Source organism: Homalodisca vitripennis, chromosome 4 (assembly GCF_021130785.1).
Source record: "Homalodisca vitripennis isolate AUS2020 chromosome 4, UT_GWSS_2.1, whole genome shotgun sequence".
In the NCBI taxonomy this organism is placed as follows: domain Eukaryota; kingdom Metazoa; phylum Arthropoda; class Insecta; order Hemiptera; family Cicadellidae; genus Homalodisca; species Homalodisca vitripennis.
This window is the reverse complement of record NC_060210.1, coordinates 172,786,258-172,807,748: the sequence shown is the minus strand read 5'-3', so window position 1 is coordinate 172,807,748 and position 21,491 is coordinate 172,786,258. Positions and strand designations below refer to the sequence as shown.

The following is a 21,491-nucleotide window of genomic DNA, read 5'->3' as shown; positions in this document are numbered from 1 at the left end:
AAGACCAATTGAAAACAAGGTAACAAGATAATAACTACATGCTTCATGCTAAGCGTATTCTAACTCTAGTGCATGGGTCAATACACAACAAGACAAAAATCAACAACCACATGCTAATACTTATACTATAAGTGCTATAATTACATACTATAGGTGTGTGCTGACGGTATAAACTATGAAAATTTAACAATGAAATGACAAAACAATATAGAACAAAAATAAACAATATAACAAAATACTAGCAGGGATGAGCAACCAAAGGTAGACTCTTGCTTTCAATGTTCACCGTGCTCAGACACCCAAGAGAAGACCCCCCTCCGAAACACCAGCATGGATACGCCAAAGAATTCCAACTGGTGGGCAGGATTTCCCAAACGCAGCAGACGTGGAATTACACTCTGGTAGGCGTAGACAGTCCGGTGTGAGTGCCTGGAGAAAGGCTGCAGAAGGCGGGTTGCGGCAGGTACATGGAGGTCTATGTGACGCAGGAGCTCAGGGCAATCAACCAAACCATTGACAATCTTGAATAGAAATATAAGGTCAAGAGCCACTCTTCTAGATGAAAGCGAAAGGATCTGGTGCTGGCTTGCAATAACCTGTATATCAACATCAGTATAACGGATGCCACTTCTAACTCCTACCAATAGCAGAAAACGTCTCTGGACTTTATTTAGATGGTCGCAATGTCCAATCTGGTGGGGAGCCCAGACAGTAGAACCATATTCAACAATGGGACGAACAAGAGTCACATAGAGGGTCTTCAATGTTGCAGGAGATAGGGCGTTTCTTGATGTTCGGGAAATGAACCCCAGAATACGATTGGCTTTAGCACAAGTCTTGGTGATATGTATACCTGGATCCAAGGATGGTGTCATGTACAACCCCAAGTCCTTTATAACTGTCACTCTATCCAGTAACAAGCCATACAAAGAGAAGTGAAAGTGCAGCAAAGTTTTTGATCCTCCAAATGACATTACTTGACATTTATGAGCATTCAGTTGCATAGCATTCCTATCACACCACTGTTCCACCCTAAGCAGATCCTCCTGGAGCTCATGTTGTTGATGGATTGAAGTCACCTCCTTGTAGATTTTAATTAAATCTTAATTCTTCTTAAATAGAAGAAAGTTGCCGGCTAGTGATTCCCCGATATCGTTTATGAACAGGCCAAATAAAAAAGGACCGAGGAGGGACCCTTGAGGCACACCCGATGTTACGCTCACAACATTCTTGGAGAGTGATGACGCAAATTTGACTTGAAGGGTTCTGCCACTGAGATAGCTTTGCATCCACAGAAGAAGAGGCCCAATAATTCCGTATGCCCTCAATTTAGCTACCAGATGGCTATGGCTGACCCTGTCGAATGCCTTAGCAAAATCCAAATACAGGCAGTCAACTTGGTGAGTTTCATTAAGTTATGACCGAACACTTTTTTCTTTCAAAGTATCTTCTTATTAATGCAAACTATTCGATTCATAAAGTATTGCATCTTTTCATGTAGTGACTACCAGTGTAGCTGTCGGTCACTACCGCACTCGTGGCGAAACTTACTATAGTACTTCGTGGCATCATGAGAAACCTCGAAGCCTATTAAATTATAATCAGTCAATGTGAAAAAAGTCCACAAAGAAAGAAAAAGACAAAAAGATGTATTCACAAATCTAACCTAACAAATAACGAATATTTAGCATTTATCATATTAAAAGTAAAATTAGTTCAATATAATTTAGTTGATATATTTAGAGGCATTAATTATTGCTACGAGAGTAAAAACTACAGGATTTATGGAGATTGAGAATATATCGACAAGGCCTTGTTAACTTTGTAAAATGTCAGGTAAGTTCTGGTAGTCTTCTGCTACTATATTATAGCCTAGTGTGACAATTTTCGAACATAAGATAATAAAATATATTTTTTCAGGAATAAAACTTCCTTCTCGTCCAGCTCCACATCCCCCCAAAACAAGACTGCAGAAGCACAAGGAAGATTCAATTGATAAAGGGTAACAATCCTATATATGCATTCAATTTGTCTATGGTACCATATTGTTTTAGGCTATCCATTAATTTTTCTGAGTTTTATTCTACAATGGAACAACATGTTTACCCTTAGAGTAACAGACATTTTTTCAGCACTAATTAAAAATGCCTAGAGGTTTTTAAAGTGTTAATCTAAAAATACTGTTGTTTTTAGTAATTCCACTTGCAATGATTCTTTTATGTTTTTTGAATATTTATATTAGACTAACATTTTATATCCTCAAAATCTTCAAATATAAAAGTATTAAATGTTTACAAGCCCCAAATTGATTTGTTTTCATTATGAAGAATAGATAACATGTTTTGTGGATTTTTTGACCCTAGAACTTGCTTGGAATCCACTTGACTCGAACATTAACAGTTGGTATCGTAAGCGAGTTATCTGCACATTCAAGACATTAAATCAGGATGATTGTGTGATCTAAGGTGCTACTCTTGGATGTGGGAGTCAACCTAGAGTCACAGTTTCGATCCCTAAACCTAACGTTTGGGATTTTTGCAGTATGGTTTATATTTATGAGAGTCAATGGTCTGTGATAAAGCCTGTGGGAGGGCCCATGTTAAATTAACAGTGGTTGGCTTGGGTGAAAGTAGTGATTTGCTTATATATAAGCTAAGTGTTCCAGACCCAAAACACTGGTTTTTAATTTTTGTCTTTACTATTAAAACAAATGATTTATGTTCTACAAGTCATTTATTATTGAATCATGACCATAATAATAGCCTTTAAGAGCTAAACATTATTTATACAACATTAACACCTAATTTGTAATATGCTGTTGTCTGTACTCACGGCGGGAATAAAATGCGTAATAAATTACAACTTTTGGGTCATTCCATACCACTTCATCCAGGTCGTGTCTGTCACCCATGACCTCAGATTTGACTGAAAATTTGTTATATGCTTATTTGACCATCCTGATAACACATATTACGTCTTAAAAATTATCTTTTAGCTGATAGATTTTAACTTATGAATTTTTGAAATTTTGCAGTGTTAAGATACACTTCTGAGGCTATCACTTTCGGTAATGTTACTTTATTGAAAAATCCATAACATATATAATATATTTAACATCAAAAATCTTTAATATTTTGCTGTCAAAGTGTTCATAAAACTGGAGATTATAAGAAAAATGTATTTCCATGGTAATTATTACTTTATATTTATTTGCAATGTTTGAAAAGCTTAACCCTAGAAGTGGCGATGCTAAACTTCCACAGTGGCAAGCTCTTTTTGGCCACTTTGAAGAGTATTTTTTTTTAATTCACCAAAAATATATTTTTTACTCTAACCTAGTCATGTTGCATACTGAATTCTTCGGAAAGAGTTGAATTTTCATATTATGACAAAATAAAATGATTTCTTGAAACCTGAATTGGACTTATCATGTGAAAAACCAAAAAATTTTGATTGACCAAACTAAAATTGTAACTTTGACACTTTGTAAAAAATAACAAACACATAGTTACAGAAAATCCATTATATACAAAAGGTAGAAACAATAATTACCTACAAATAACAAAGGGAAAAGTTTGAAAATTATAAAAAATCAATTTAAAAAAATAAAATTTTTTTGCAAAATAGCAAAAAAAGTTATTTTGTTGAAACTGGTAAAAAAACAACCTAAATGCTGTAGAATTTTTGCATACTATATTTTACTTTGAAGAGAAAGAGTTTTTTTACAGATCTACCAGATCAGTTTATTACAGTAAATTATTATTTTTAGTTTTTTGTTTGTGATCAAACTTGAAAATGAAATTTGGTACCAGGAAACAGTGAATAAACAAACCAACACAAGATCGTAAAAACAATGCCAAATTTATTAAAAACCAAAAAGATGGACAATGTTATAATAATAAAGAAAATATATAGCTATATGTACAAGCCAAGAGAAACGAAACAGTCACGTAGGCCTACTCAGCTAGTTTTGCCACAGACCGCGGGAGAAAACAGGATTATTTCAGTTAGTACTATTGATTATTTCATCGTGATGTTGATGATACTATATGAAATGTATTTGAAATTTAGTGGTGAACGCAACTGTGCAAACTAGGCGTAAAAATAATTATCGGTTGCCTAGCAATAAGCGGCAATGTGAAGTGACTTCTAAGACGGCGCTTGCCACGTCACGGCGGCGTAAATAGAACGTCTCAGACGTCGCTTGCCACTTAGAGGGTTAAATTTTGAATAATGTTTTAAATAACAAATGGGATTATTTACCTAAGGCATAGCAATAACCAAAGTAATTTTTTTTAAATTCCTTAAAGATGTCTGGAATACCCTACAAATAGTCTGGAATAAAAGTAATTGTTTTTTACTTGATTATATGTTTAATATTGCCTAAAAGTTAAAATACATACAAAATCAATTAATTTAAACTTTGTATCCAGTTTAAAACCTTTATTATTACCTGTAGTTGCAATATAATATATATTTTACTTATAATATTGCTCTATAAACAGTAAAATATATTCTGACCACAAAATACATAATCTTAAAAGCACACATGTTTTTGCAGTATTTTATTATTTACAAAATAATGTAATATCAAAACTTTTTGAAATGATAGGTTTTATCATTTTGAAGTCAAGGCTATAAATTCAGTTTTACTTCTAAACACCTCAGCCATTATCAAGTTTAATCGCAATAAAGGCCTCAAAATGGCAATTAACGCACTCCTCTACAGAAACCGGTGTAACTTATATAATATATGTAGAGTGGTATTTTAATGATTTTCATTTTGTTTTACTTAGTACTATATTGAAAAGCAAAAAATGTGTATTTTTTTAATAATAAATCTTTTTTTTTTCAATGTTTTAAGTTAAAAAAAAATTGTTATAGCCTATTTGATTGTTAAAAACGAGAGTGAAAAATATATCATGGAAACCATTATTATTGTAAGAAAGCATACATGTTATCACATAAATACAGAAAAAAATCATGTGAATACCTTCAGAAATAAAGATTTTGGATATATTTTGGTACGTTACTGCCTTTTGAATTGTGACTTTCTATTGAACCAAAAAAGTGAAAAAAACCTTAAAATAATTATAACAATATTGAAGGATATCTTGAAATTATATATATCGACTAAAAAATTTCGAATTTTTTTTAATAGTTCAAATTTAGGATAGTTAAAATTCATAATAATATATTTCAATAACAAGAAGATATGGCTTTCATTACATCTAACAATAGTTCCCTTAAGAACTAAAATGTTTGTATTCAAAGTTTGCGTTTATCTTGGATGGTTGGTGGCAAAAATACTGATTTTTAAGACGTTTTATTGCATTTAGTACACCGTTGTGTTCTCCTAACTTTGCCTTAACGTGTTCAAAAGGGTCTATTACTTACTTTTAAAACACTTTCTGTTGTAAGAGGACCATATAATAAAAGTGTCAATTCCCATCAAATTTTAACTGTTGATTACGATTTATCTATAGGTGACCTGTGATGGATTTGTTTGATGACGAATCAAATAGCAATACCACCTATGTTATAACCTGTTTTTAATTAATCTAACCACCTGTTTGTGTTTTCGTTTGCTTTCTAACGGTATGGACAAGATTATCTTCAACAACTACTAAACCTTTTTGAATAAGTTTGGAAGAAATAATAATTATGTCTTATCAGATTTAATTTTTTTGTTAGTTAGTTTTATGCTGTGTCCATTAAGGGGATTCACCACTGAAAATAATGAAAAAATATGAAATTTTCAAAAAAAGTTTTTTGTCATATTTTGTCATTTGGAACCTACTGAACAAAAACATAGTATCCTAAGACCTATATTTTAACCCTAAGTATAAAAAAATAACGTTTTTTGCAAGCGCGTCAATGTCCAAAATTTCACATTTTTACTAGATACCTTATTTTTTACTAAAAACATCATAATTTATTTTATACATTTAATTATAAATATGTAAACCAGATATTTAAATCTAGTTTAATACGCATATCAATCATTGTACTGTTTTATTTTCATTACTCTATGCTGAAGAAGAAGAAGAAGAAGTAGTAATAGAATAAAAACAAAACAATTTGTGTTCTGTCATCTGTCATTCTACTGTTGAGTTTCTGGCTGTTTGTTTTGAGTGTAGTTTAGTTCAGTTTTATGCCATAAAATATGGGAAGAGTCAAGAATACAAAAAAAAAGTGTTGCTAGAAGAAATAAGGACAATATTGCAAAGCGGTATGAGGTGCAACCTGCAACCTATGTCACCGACCGAACTCTGTTTTATTTAACAATGTATATATATATATATATGTATATTTTATTGAACACTGACATAATAATATGACCTAATATTGATGTATAATACAACCTTTTGACCTAATATATTGTGTAAATTTATTTCAGAACCGTAAACTAAAAAAATATACGAGATATATTAGTGTTGAACCTACGTTTACTTTCTATTGCAGTTTTCCGAAAGTTTGAATTTCGATAAATTTTCAGACAAAAATCGATATATCTTGGGAACTAATTAAGATAGAAAGTTCATATTTTTACCACATATTAAGTAGATCTTTTTCTAAATATTTAGGTAGAATTAGATTTTTAGGTATATATGATGAATAGAAACATAATTTGATATATATGCATGTTTGTTTTTTTTTTTAAGTCTAAAGTTTACTAAATTATTTTATTAAAACGACTAATGCTACCATGATAAATCTACCTAAATATTTAGAATAGATCCATATCTTCAATATTAGACCATGAGTAGTGCAATATGTTGGATAGTTTCTTAGATATATCAATTTCAAATATGGTCTGAAAAACGCGAAAAACACCCGTTTTTATTCGCTGTAGGCTGTATGTGACAACTATTTGGCCGTTTTATATTTTTGTATTTTTTGTTAGCCTACTACACACTAGAAAAAAAATGGTTAAGCTATTTTTATTGTGTATTTAAAAAAAGTATGTTTTCAGTGGTGAATCCCCTTAAGACATCTATTTTTGTCTATCAAATATACCATTCACCAATGAGGTAACTTTCTAAATGTTGAGGGTGTTAAATGAATGTTTACAGAAGTACACAGCCGCTGCTGCTCTGTATGCTCAACCTTACCTGGGCCGCGATCATCATTTGCAAAAGTTTTACCAAAGATTTCCTAGTTATGTCCGTGAAACTGGATAAACAACTGGATCACAACAAAGGGAAACAGCTCATTAGGCCTGTAACAGATGACAAAGCACCCAACGTTTAGGCTGCGGTTCAGCTCAATCCACGTGACTCATCTAGATGCTTAGCCAACGATCAGTATTCAAAATCCTTAAGGACATCAAATACATCCAAACCTAATTTTACTACATCAAGTACTGAATGTAGATAACTACCTTCTAAAAATTAAAAAAAATTTTATTTTTTAACCTGTGATAAAATGCACAGAGATAAATATTGTTTTACAAGGGCTTTATGGTTACACAAAGCAACGTACCGTATCAATAGAGAAGTGAACCGTCACAACATGATATTCTGGGCTTATGAGAATCCACACCGATATTATAGGTTACCACATTATTGGCCTTTTTTTTCAAAGGACACTTGGATGAAAACGTGTATAAGTACCTCATTGATTACTTGCCTAATTTAATATTGAATATTCCTGAACAAGCTCTCCAAGAAATGTGGTTAAACACAATGAGGTGTCAGCCCACTACTCCATTTCCCACTGGATGCGAGATGTAGACAACCTAAAGTACTGGACCCTCAATACTTGGTCTGGTATTATTGATAACCATAATTTTGGACTACCAATAAACTTGTTCTTGTAAAAAAGGACACTTGTACAGAAATATGTACAGTTTTCTCATTGATTATTTGCCTAATTTATTGTTGAATATTCCTGAACAAATTATCCAAGGAATGTGGTTTATGCACAATGGGTGCAAGTTCATTATTCCGAAGTGGTACAACAAACTCTGGATGAGGAATACTCAAAAATGGATTGGGAGAGGTGGACATTCAACCTTCCATCCAGATCCCTGGATTTAACATGCACAAACTATTACTTGTGGGGAAGATTAAAATATGTTTATGTATCAAGGAACATGATTTGAGAGGACATGATGCAACTAATCATGATTGTTGTTCAATGAATGAATGGAAAACAAGTCTGGAGGGCTGTAGAAAACTCCAGTTCCAGGAGAATTCTGCTTGGAAAACATTGGATTACAGTAGGACATCGTAAATAAAGTTAGTTGAATAACATAACTGTTGGACCTAAATAGTTAGAGCCTAGATAATTATAACAATAATAATTCCTTAAATTAGAGGTTTGAATGGAGAAAAAGATTAGAAAAACTAAGCAATTACTTAATTAATTCACTAAGAACCTACACCAAATACAGGATTTCAAGACATTGTAATGATATAAAATATCACGAAAACAAGTATTTTTTTGTACCATTTCTCAACCATCCAAGGTAAAACCAAACTTTAAATACTGCAAAATTTTTTTTTGTAAGAAAGCTATTGATAAGCGAGTGTAATGTAAGTCATACCTTGCTATTTGAACTTTTTAGATTGAATTATCCTAAATTTGAACTATTAAAAGATATTGGAAAAGTTTGGAAACCTCACTGTGTATAGCAGAGTGTAAAGTGGCAAACTCGCATTTTGCCTCCCTAAAAACATTCGTAATAGTGAGTTGTAAGAGGCTGAGTTGTTTGTACTGGCAGAGCAGATGTGTTTGTGAAGTGGATGTAAAAATTTTGAAAACATTGAAAATCAAAAGAAAATTTGAATGATCTGACATTGCTGCTGTAGGACTGTGTTCTGAACTAGAGCAATTTCTCATCATCTCAATGGCTCAGCATTAAATCCAGAAGAAGTCCTATTAATTTTGTCTTTTGCTTTATTTATTTATTGACTCGTTCTTTGCCCTTGCTTAACTAGCTATTAATATAAATAAATAAACGTTTAATTTACAATTATTATTGAGTTTATTTGTCACATGTATGATACAGGTTCTCGTGAATTATACTGCCATGGGCACATAAAAAAAAATTATATCCAACATATAAAGGTTTTGGTGCATGTTAGGTTTGAATTTATACAAAAAAATAGATTTGAATTTTGAAAGATTTGGAATCATAAATTGGGTAGATCTTACTTGGGTTCAAGTCCAGTTTTATTTTTGGGTACGGTCCAATAAGCGGACCCGGTTTTTTATATCGAAGAATATAATCATCGATACCTAATATTCGCATATCGAATCATAGACTATCAATCGATATAAAAGTAATAACAATCATACATGTTTAAATTAAAATGTGAATTTAATGATAACAAATAATAAATGAACATAACCAAAATCAGGGAAACTCATAACTTTAACTAAATGAAACAGAACGAAAACGTTTTTACTAAAGTTGTGTCCACCATTACCTTCTTTTTTTGCATCTGAAGACGACCATGTTAGCTCCTCTGACAGTTACATTTGTTACCTTTCCACAAATATCACATAATGGATTCTTAGGTACTAACCCAACATCCTGAAGCCATAAAAAACATATTTTATCGTCTTTTAAAGCAATTTCGTGAAGCTTCCTAAGATTGACGGCCATTTTAATACACAATGTTACGTGAAATTTAAAATATTACCTTGTATTATTTGAAAGTGTTTACAGCTGTTCATATAGATTATTTAAGTTGTTAAAAATAATTCATCAGTATCGATTGATTATATCGATGGTTATGATTAAGTCATATCGTTTGCCAATTTCGATATAAAAAACCGGGTCCGCTTATTGGACCGTACCCTTATTTTTTGTGTTCCATTGACATTTGTTCATCTTCCAATCATCCTTGTCGGTTTAGTGTGGATTTAGTACTGGCAATGTTGATCCTTGAAGATTTGAGGGTTTGGTTGCCATCCAATATTCAAGTGGTCATCCTCTAGTAAATGTCTCTTCTGTCCTTTTACAAAAATCGAGATTCACCAATTTAACACAAATAATAAAATGTATTACTGTATTTAATAACTCAAATGTTGATTAACTTTGTGTTTTTTAATAAATTTCTTGATGAAAAAAAAAGTTCTTCTCAGTCTCATATTAAGTCATGATTTTCAAAGGATAAATTCCATTATTGTAAAGTCACCAGCTGATCTAAATTCACTTTATAACTCCAGGTGTTGTAAACTTACTTTGCTTAACAATCTCCTTGTTTTGTTATTAAGATTAAATGTATTCTGTGGTACTTGGTCTAAAGAAATTACTTTATTTTATCTGATGATTCAATTTAACAATAGTTTATGTATTTATAATTATATGTATGATAATTTGTTTTATGTTAATTTAAACTCTAAAATAGGTTGCTAGTTTATCTTAATTCTAAAATCTATTGACTTATATATGTTTATTGTAAATTATCAAAATTGTATTGGTGTATGTTCTTCTTCTTGTATGGATTCCTGTGTGTGTGTGTACATATGTGGTATAAACTCCTTTAGTTATTTATTAATTTTTTATAAACAAACATAAAATAATATATGAACTATTAACTTTTCAAAACAAAACTGTAATAGTCCTATTTTACATTTACTAAAACAATCTTGAAAATTAATTTGTAACAATTGTATACAAAAAAGTTTACTTGCAAAAACTAGTGGTTGCTGAGCAAATGTATTAAAAACCACAAATATTAAGTCTTTGGCTGTGTACCATCAGTTTTTGGAAAAATCCAAAATAGCTGAAAGACACATAATTTACCATCAAAAAAGAAAATACGAAAAACTGTGTAAATGATATAACATGTACATATTATACTAACATAAACTAAAAATTAGCTAATACTGTAGTAATGCCAAACGGTAATTTTTTATTAGACAATTGCAGATTTGTGTTAGATAAAAATGAAAAATGCAAAAATGTTAATTTTCAAAAATATAAAATGTTTAGTATTAGTAACACGTGTTTTTTAGGGGAAGTGTCCAACAATTCAGCAAGATTAAAACCTCAACAGAAAACCAAAATATATCTAAATTTCCAAAGGCAAATGTCTATCATCCAGCTCTCATAAAACTTACCTGTAAAAGTTGGACATCAAAATATTGAACAGTTGTCAAATAAATGAAAAAGTTTCTCCCACTTCCTGTATAGTGAAACACCAGATATATTAATAATAAGAGAACATGAACTATCTCAAGTAAACTTTGATAAAACCTCTATAGTTGTCTATTCTTTGATTGGTGGCTTCTCTAGGAGAATTCATATAAAAGGATGATTGGCAGACTATGTAAAACTAGACCTAGAAAATTCTATTAAACTTCTAAGCACAAGCGGGTGTGAAATAAAGCTTGTGTGTGAAGCAATAATTTTTTAAATAAAACTAAAATTTAAAACCTTGGTAGTGCTAGGAGTATACAGACTCCCAAATGCCAATCTGTACAATGCAATCAACAACTTAACAGAAATTTTGCACAAGCTTCTCCAATTAAACAAAAAAAATAAATCATTGTTAATGTTAATGTCAACATTTCAACTTGTCATCATTTGGCAAGTGATAACAGCAATAAACTAGATGGTTTCATATCATCATCCTTCAGTAAAATTACCACAAACTAAGATAACTCAACTAACCACAACATCAATAGACTGGTTTAGCACGAATATGACATCTGTATAGCATTCATCTTGACGGGCCTATCAGACCATACCATACAACCAGCTGTATTAACCCTTTTAGTGCCAGAGATTTAAAAAAATTCATGTTGAAAAGTGTCAAGTTTTTTGTGACTATGCGAAAAGTGCCAGTGTTTTGGACAAAAACACAAGGTAAAGAAATTACCTAAAATTTATGTTTGATTATAAAATACTCCATTTTAATTCTTTTTAAAGATGAATAAATGATGTATTTAGAAACTATTAAGCATTCAGATTTGTATATAATTTTTTTAATTAAAAAATCACTTTAGACAGTAAAATTTCCACGGAAACAAAATAAAAATCAAGTTTGAGGTGAAATAACTATTATAAAAAACTTTTATTTTAAAATTTAAGTACTTTCATGATAAAGAGCATTTAAAAACAACCCAAAATCATAAGTAATAACCTAATATTGTACCCCTCCACAGACAAAATAGGTTGCCATGACTCCGGAGTAAATGAATATACTGAAGAACAAAATGAATCTGTGCATGCACATATAATCAGTCAGTATCCCAAAATATCAAACCCATTACAGTAGGAACATCAATCCTAACAAAGTTTACTTTGGACACATTCAATCTTTTTGAAACATGTAAGAAGACTGCTGTACCAAGTTTTCCAAAGAGCAGGATGTAAAGCCTGTGTTACAACACAAGTACAGGAAAAAATTGAGGGCATTAAATATTGGTTTTAAACAACCCCAAAAGTGATTCATGCAAGACTTGTGATTTTTTGCCCATTAAAACAAAACAATGTTTAATGATAAATGAATCGTCCCAAGCCCCTCCCACCCTTCTAGAATTGTCCCAACTTCAGGAATTGTTGTTTGAGCAAGAATTATACCACAGAAAAGCAAAATTTGGATTAGATATAATACAAATTTGAAGAAACAAGCAAAAAAAAGATGATAGTTTATATGGTTTTTTTTTATATTTGACACAGCAAGCATTACATGTTTCTAAGCTCAGTACAGGTCCTGCATTTTATAGTAGAAAACTTAAGGGTTATAACATTAATATCCAAGACTGCAAAACCAAAAAATTATCTTTTTACTTTTGGGATGAATTTGTATCAGGTCTCGGTTCAGAAGAAATAGGAAGTTGTTTAAAAATACACCTTACACAACATTTTAACAATAACAATACGACTACAATTAACAATATGACATACGTCATAAAAGACGGGTCCTTATTAGTTATACTCGTAATTGTGTCTATGTGGTCATACCTGGTAGCTACAGGCCATTTCAAATCATTAACTCATTATTTTCCAATATCAGAACACACCCAAGTGACCAGGACTTTGGTCGTATCGAGAGCTATGTCAGAAAACACGTGTAAGATGTTTATACTCTAGAACAGTGGGTAGGCATAGTTGAAAAATCCTGCAAAATAAAAAACAAAACAAAACAAACTGTTACAGTTTACAGTTACCAAAATAAAAATTGAAGACTTTCTAAGTGATTTTAATCCTAAAACAAAATTTACATTTAGGACCAAAACTGAAGACAAGCAGCCCGTTTTGTTTACCAAGTGTGTAAGTTTTCATTTTTGTTTGATGATCCCATGAAACTAAAAATAAGACAAAATTACAATGCAACAAAATTCAGGGTTAATCTATCCGAGGGGACAATGGGGGTCCATAACCTCAGTCGTTTTTCCTCAGAAATATGACTCTACAAGAAAAATTTATAGAGCCAAAAATGCTGGACATTACTTCCCTTCAAGACTTTATACCTAAAGTGTTCTGGGGAAAGTTGTATAGGAAACTCTCAAGGGAGTAGACCACAAGATGAACTACATGAAGAACCAGAAGATGTTGAAAATGAACAAGGACCAACTTCGGTTGTAAATAATGATTTGTAAATTTAAGTTTTATGTTATAAAACTTTTTGGAAGGGGAAAAAGAGAACTGTTTTGAATGAACTTTCATGGACGGAAAACTAATCAAGGAGAATTATTGGTTTTTGAAACCTTTTATTTAGCTTTAGTCTAGTTTTTCTTGCGTATAATTTTTATTTAAGAAGCAGCTCAGTTCTTTTGTCTGTTCAACTTGTTGCTTTCTCCCTACTTCACCTTCTAGAATAGTTAATTTTGCCAAATTTGGCTTTTCCAACTTCAACAACGTCGACTACCAGTGATGTTTACTATTTTGTTGTATTCCTTTTTTATATCAAGTAATAAATATTTTTAGTGTTCACCAACACTGGCAGAACTTATTTTAAACCTGAAAAGTACTCTATAGTTGTTTTATTGTTCATGGTAAGCTACAAAAACATTTTTAATTCAAGTTCATGATGCAAAACATGTTAACACACTACATTTTTAAATTGAGAAACACGTTTTAATTTGAAACACAATTTTAAACATATTACAATTATTAGTTATTAGAATAAAGTTTATTTACAAAGAATTATATTAATTATAGTCATTCTAGAAGACAACACAGTTAATTTCCTAAAACTAGGGTTTTGTGGGTTACCATGTAATTACTCACAGGAAAAGTTGATTGTAAAAGTTTACAATTTCTATAGTGTATGGTTTTCTAAATCTAAAGCTCTAAATGTTATAAATGTTATATGATTTTCTCAAATAATGCGAATTTAAGTTTCAAACTAAAAAATTAAAGATTGCAGACCTAATTAAATGCAAACAAATTGTACTTATTCATTTTAATGTAATGTAGATTCTGAAAATGACACTAAAACAACAAATATTTATTTATAGCTTTGAAATATCCACTTAACTAAAAGTCTTGTTATTTTAATAAATTCTGTAATAATAATTTATTTCACTACAGTATGACTCCTTAAATATGTACCATTTGGTAGTATGCACCAATACAAAGTATTTGAACCCAAATTTGTTCTTAACACTTTTCATAGGACACCCTGTATAAAAATGAAGCTTTATACAAAATTTAAAGTCTGTAGGTCAGATAAGCTTTGCTAACATTCAGCCAGTAAAAGTCACTTATCCTATTTCATTAAACCACAGAAACATTAATGTTTAATGTATCGAATAACAGAATAATTTATATTTATCTGTTACATATATGAAAAAATGAAGAAGTTATCAGTTTTATTGAGACCTAGATAAAGTTTAAAGGTATTACTTTCATTTTTGTATTTGTAATTTTAATAGTTTTTAATCTTGAAAAATTAATTCTTTTAACTAACAAATTTATAATAGTAATTTGAATATATCGTTTGAATATTATTTATGTCTGTTGCAATTTTTGTAGTTGTTTCATGATTTGGTAGAAATAATAAATAAACAGTTTCTACTTTTAATAGGGAGAAACAAAATAATCTAAATTATTGTTCATTACTTTCTTACAACTCATTGATATTCACTCACACAAAACACCCAAAAAGCCAGACAGCTTGCACCCTACACAAAATAAAAAGTAAACGTGAAAACCTAATATCAGTTATGGTTATAAAGTATAAAACATTTGAATTACACTTATTCAGTAGTCTTGCTAGTTTGTTTTTTAAGTACAGTTGACTTTATAACTAATAGTTTTAGTTTACTATGTAACCAAAATTGTGGGCTTAATATTATAATTTGATCAATTGAACACTGAAAGAAAGATGATAGTGGTAGGAGGTGTTTGATCTGGAAAATATTAAACATTAAAATTGTGTTATATTAAAACTGTGAATAAAATGGATATTTAGACTAGTAGTCCCTGGTGTTTTCAGTAGTCTGTGGTTAAAAGGAATAAACAGTAATAATTGACACAATTTGTTTGCCGAAATTGAAGTGAATATTTTAGTTTGGGTAATAAATAGTCATTCCTCAATCTAGTGCATGATGATTTTACTTCTAATGTATTAAATTTATACTAATTTGACTTTATTATTACATTAAATGTAACTAAAAAGTTTCAAATTCCATATTTTGACAAAATCTTATTTTTATGAGGAATGTTGTCAATTTCTCAAGAATTGCCAGTTACAAAAAGCTGTTTGTATTTTTAGTATGTTATTGCTTATAATTGTCTCTACATTATTTTATCTTAATAGAAATGAAATATAAATTTTTAATTACATATATTGTATACTTCAGAGACTCATTCATGGAACGGTATAAACTATCGAGATCTCAGTCTGCTGGACGTTTGGGAGAAACTAAAAAGCCTCCTCCTCGACCTCCCCCTCCCATGAAGTTATTATTGGGGTCTAAACTGTCTTCATCAGCTTCTTATCATAACCAGGTAGGGAACTGCTATTAACAGATTCAATTTTATGACTCATTTATTTAAGAATGCAAAATACCATTCACATCAGTAGACAATAAGCTTTATTTGGAATTTCTTAAAGGAATACATTGGCATGAACATTTAATCTTATTTTACCAATTTTTGTGTCTTTTTACAAAAACTCATTGATTTAGTATATAAGTCTTCCCACTAGCCCATACTGAAGTTTAATTTTCATTTAGTTTCCTCTCTTATGCTTGAGATTTTGTGGTAGTGAGTGCATTGATGATTTTGTTCCTGATGTAAGATTTTTTACTGAACTGTGTTCTACGATGAATAGTAAGTCTGTAGCAGCTAGTTGCTCTTCTAAAATATCTTCATTTCTTGGGAAGTCCATCCGATTGATGTATTTGACAAGTACAGATATGTATGATGTATATGAAAATTAAATATATGTATAATTTATGTGACAAGTACAAATATGTAATAAAGTGATAGGACTGTTAAAGGCTTGAGTAATTTGAAAGCTACCAAAAAAGTAGGGTCTAGACCAGCAATTGTTCCAACTGGTTTGTTTCTGAATTTTGTTAAGGTTGGCTTAATATGTTGTGCCCTAAGAAATAAACACATTTCAAATATGGGATTCCACCATAGCTTAGTAAGGTGTCTTGGCTACTTCAAGGCCTTCTATCCACATCATTCTTATTCGGCCGGCTGCACTCCAAATTCGACCTGATACGACACAACACGACTGTGACACTGTATGATCACAAAAAGGAGGGATGTCAAAGATGTTTCTTCCCCACTTGTTGGTTTTATTGTTGTGGGAGAAGTTTGTAACAAGGTAGTCTAGTTGTAATACTTTGCAAAGTGATGATGATAATATAAGTAGTGATACTATAGAACTATAACTGTTGAATGTATGGTGGCCAAGGGAAGTATGGCTTCACGGATTAAATTAACCTCGGGATATTGATGCTCGGTAGTTAATTAGCTGAAATTAGAAATTACCCACAGTTATTTCTAGTTTTACAATTATTTCCGGATGAGCTTTCCTACTTTCGAAAACATACTATTACTTGTAAAACCCCTGTTACAGAGACTGAACATAAACTATTGGAAGCGTATCACTCCAGAGAAAATATTTGCTCCTAACTTTTCATTAACTATAACAAAACAACAACAAAAAATCATACATTAACTATACAAATTTTTGAGTCTCGATCACAAACCTATTTTAAATTCATACCACATATAGTACAGTATAACACACTTTAAACTTATGTATAACATGTTATGTATCTACACAGTCATAATAACAGGTACTGTTTTTTTTTCCTTACGAAAATTGAAACTAAAAAATGAATTTAAACTAAAAGCATTTACACTATAGGAGCTACCAGCCTCAGTGATACATATTTTGGTAGCATTCAGCATTTGAAGTGCCTTATAGCCTTCAATCTTTGAGACCTCTGAAGACTCAGTGTTCAGTAAGGTCTCTGGAAGCTCTTGCTTATAATGCAAATATTTTTTCTGTTGAAATTTAAACTAAAATACAACTTCAAAACAGAAAGCATTCCAATTATGGGAGCTCCCAATCTGCTGTAGGTTCTGGCTTCTGAGAATTTTCAGTTTCTATTAGCACTTTGAATTTTAAAGCTCCAAGCTCCTTAAAGTAACTGGTGTCTGACACCTCCCAGCCTCTGGTATTTTCTGGCCTCTAGCAGCTCCCAGTCCCAGGAAGTTTTTAACCATCCTGGTCTTTAGAGAGCTCTCAACCTCTGGCAGGTCCAGATCTTAAGGTGCTTTCAGCTTGTGGTCATTACCAGGAGCTGGCAGCCTGCAGCGATGTTTCTAAGATTAGTACTAAAATAATCATTTCCAGTTTCAGTTTATAGTGGTCATAAAATCACATCACCAGATGTTGAGTGTTCTGGTAATCTGTGGGACGGGGGTTAGAACTTCCAATAGTTGGTAAACTACTTCCAAGATTAGTTATTGCAACTAGTACCTGCCATACTGAAGCACAAATCAAAATGTAAAACGCTAAACTCACGATTGCAAAGTGAAAACACGCCGCAAATAACAATGTTGTGTTTTGACAAACAGGTTATAAAACACCCAACGTGGTTTGGCAATAGTTCCTAAATTTGCCATAAGAGTGTAATAGCAATCAAACAGCATTATCTAGGGTTTAACTCCCAGTGGTATAGTACAAAGAAAGACCACTAGAGTCAGTTATAATTCATTTCCAGCTGTCAGATATTGTGTAAACAGACATCTGTTTGCAATTGTTTACACACAGGTGTGGCAGTTAAGGAGTTAAACATCTTTTGCTTGAATATGTATATAGATAAAAATATGATCTCTGCAAGAAATATTCTAAGCGTGGTTTTGAGTGTGTAAATGGAACCCTTTCACATTCATTAACCTTATATTTAGCTAAGGCTCTAAGTGCCTGGGTTTTTACGACAATAATGAGAAATTGGTTAATTACAAAGAAAATTTATTATCATAGAATCTTAAAATTAGATCCTTGTTCCACCGGCCACAAGATTCTGGTAGATTTCTGTTGTGGTTCATAAGAGTACATTGAAACTTGTCACTGAACGTTCATTTACCCAGATTGTAAACAACATTCGCGAAAGGTTTTTTTAAAAGACTTGCTTGTCATGACCATAAAACTAAAAATGTACAACTGGATTACAACAAAGGGAATCAAATGGGCCTGTAAGGAATGATAAAGCACCAGACGTTTCCGTTGTAGTTCAGTTCAATCTATGTGACTCATATAGTGTGAGTGGCTACTGATGCTTAGCCAATGATTAGCACTCAGGATCCTTAAGGACAATAAATACATCCACCCAGATCCCTGGATTTAACGTACATTGATAACTACTTGTGGGGAAGGTTTAAAGACCAGGTTTATGCATCAAGGCCCATGACTCGAGTAGACATAATGCAACGAGTTAGGGCTGCTTGTCAATCAATAACTGGAGAAGAGGTCCTTAGGGCTGTAGAAATCTTCAGTTCCAGAGTAGAACTTTGGTGAGTTGAATAACATAATTGCTGGACCAAAATAGTTAAAACTTAGATAGCTGTAGAAATAATAATTACTTAAATTATAGCAACTACTGGGGAAAAAATTAAAAAGAAGGAAAATTAATTCACTAAGAATCTACAGGAGTTGAAAACGCTATTATGCAACAGAATATCAAGTAATTTTGGTGCCATTTCTTAACAATCTAAGATAAAGCCAAAGTTTAGTTACAGAACATTTCAAGTTTTAAGATAGCTATTGATAGATGTAAAGCTATCACACCTTGCTATTTGAATTTTGAGGATTTACAAATTTTAAATGTCCTAAGTTTGAACTATAAAAAAAAAATTGTAAATGTGCAGAAAAGTGAAGACCATAATATATTTTTAGAAAGAGTACTTCTTTAGTAACCTAAAATAAAAATTTGGTTTTGCTAAAACTTTGACTTTTTTTGGGCTACTCTGTATACAGTGAAATAAATTAAAACTGTCAAAAAAATCTGTGAATACCTTTAAAATAAGGTACGGCTTGACCTACCTTTACATTTGAAAATCTTTCAAAAATTATCCCTACACTCCCCAAAATATTTTTGGCTGTTAAAAATTATTTTTCCAAATATTTTGGGGTTAAAATAATGGGGTTCTTGTTAAAGTGAAGAAGGTAGGTTTCTCGGTCAGCCGCTATAACTCACAGACGGGTTTCTGCCTCACCCTGTTTAATAAATAAGATGTCAAAATTACATGTAAGTTTTTATTTATTAGAGCAACTTACCTTCCTGTAACAGATCAAGATCGGTTAAATTTAAATTTAAAATGTTTCGTGACAAGAACGGTTAGCGGAAATTGATGTGCAAGCAGAAGTTGATGTGCAAGCAGAAGTTGACGCGTAAGCGGAAGTTGACGTATAAAAGGAAGTTGATGCGTACTACCAACAGCTGATAAAGCAAAACAGATGTTATGTTTTTCATCACATGTAAGTCTAAAATAATTAATAAAACAAAGGATAAATTAACTTCATACTGAAATCAATTTGAGCTGTTCAGTTACAATAATTAATACATAAATTTGAAATCTATTGGCTATAACAATTAACAACAAAGTAAAACATTAGTTTCGTTGCAGGCTGAAGCTGACTTTCGATGTGTAGACCCTGTTATGTGAACCCCAAACAGTTGTTGCAGATCTCTCGGCCTTCTCGCTCCCTTCTGGTGTAAGCAGCATAGAGGAGAGGATGTGTGATGTGCTAGTAAAAGAAGCACATGTTCTCATACGTTTGTTAAATTTTATTATAAGTAAAAACAAGTGAAATTGGTCAGTGAATTGAACATTTATTTTACTATTCACACAATTAAATTAAATAAACTACACAACCTGAACTTCTACATATGGTGCACAATAAAATTAAACGAACAATAATTTGATCAACCTCATATGGCAACACCAACGTGGGTAAATTAACAACACAATAAAATCTGATGTACATCATATGGTGCCGCAACTGGAGGGCTCTTGAACACCAATAATCTGATTAACAACATTCCTAATGACCCTCATAATAAACTTCCTGAAACGATGTGATCAAGCATGAATGAAGTATTTTTTTCTGTTAAAAAGATCTAAGTACTTATATCACTGAGAAATTGTTTTTGCAATAAAAATTTGGTTGACATTATGTGAATATTTCTTTGCACCGATTGTTTAACATTTTGTTTTATTTTATGTTGACATAAATGAATAAAATGATTATTAACCATTCAAATGTTTGTATTTTTGCAGTTAGGCCTAACTCAACCATTATCTGTGCGTAATAAGTCAGGAGGAACAGGAACTAAGAAGCTGGCAACACCAAGTGGTATGCTGATCGACTTCAACTCACCCCCTAGCTCACCCACTCTTACAGCTTGTTCTAGTAGTGATGGATTTAGCCTCAACAGTTTTGGTAGTGATGGTCTACTGACAAGTTTCAATAACACTAGTTCTCAGGTATATATTCCTATATTTAAACCTTACATGTTCTGATTATCAAACATGTTTCAGTTTTAAAATATTGAAATAAAATAAAATCTTGATTGCTTTAAGGGTTTATTGGTAAAAATATCCTGATCAAAATAATATTTTAATCTGAATTACAGGGTTCTAGGCTATTCAGAAGATAAATCTTTCTAGAACAGTGTTTTAATTAGAAAAGGCTTAAACAATAATCAAGATTAAAGCATATTTTGATTTATTCTGAAACTATTTATTTAGATTCACAAATCTTTTGTTAAATTTCATGTAACATCATTCTCAGGTTAGGACCCTTTTAATGCATGCAATTTGTGTCATACGTTGTGATCCGACCAAAGTTTGACCGTGAAATAAATTAATAAAAACAAATGGGGCTTTTTAAGCAGTCATGTATAAGATCTGCCATTTCGTCATTTAAATTGTGTCTTATCACAGCAAGAAATGTTGTATGTTATGTGTCTATTTATGCAGCCATGTCAGAGATATGCTGAATCACCTGACCCAAAGTGATGTAACAGTAGTAGATAGGTAGCACATG

The 21,491-nt window shown here is 31.5% G+C and overlaps 2 protein-coding genes across 2 annotated transcripts in view; one reads left to right on the top strand and one right to left on the bottom strand.

Moving 5' to 3' along the window:
* Positions 1–275: 275 nt before the first annotated feature.
* LOC124361299 lies at positions 276–974 on the bottom strand. The gene has a single exon (XM_046815345.1). It carries the CDS (start codon positions 972–974, stop codon positions 276–278), a length of 699 nt encoding a protein of 232 aa, XP_046671301.1.
* A 646-nt stretch (positions 975–1,620) lies between these two features.
* The window catches only part of LOC124360652 (uncharacterized protein B0303.7), a 38,326-nt gene continuing 18,455 nt past the window's right edge, over positions 1,621–21,491 (top strand). The window contains exons 1-4 of the mRNA XM_046814460.1: positions 1,621–1,836; positions 1,921–2,002; positions 15,775–15,922; positions 20,723–20,929. Coding sequence (XP_046670416.1) covers positions 1,830–1,836; positions 1,921–2,002; positions 15,775–15,922; positions 20,723–20,929 — 444 coding nt within the window. The 5' untranslated portion in view covers positions 1,621–1,829. The remainder of the gene's footprint in view (positions 1,837–1,920; positions 2,003–15,774; positions 15,923–20,722; positions 20,930–21,491) is intronic.

What these genes read in the sequence shown, in the direction of transcription:
- LOC124361299 (XM_046815345.1), bottom strand. Translation starts at nt 974, where the DNA reads ATGTCATTTGGAGGATCAAAAACTTTGCTGCACTTTCACTTCTCTTTG.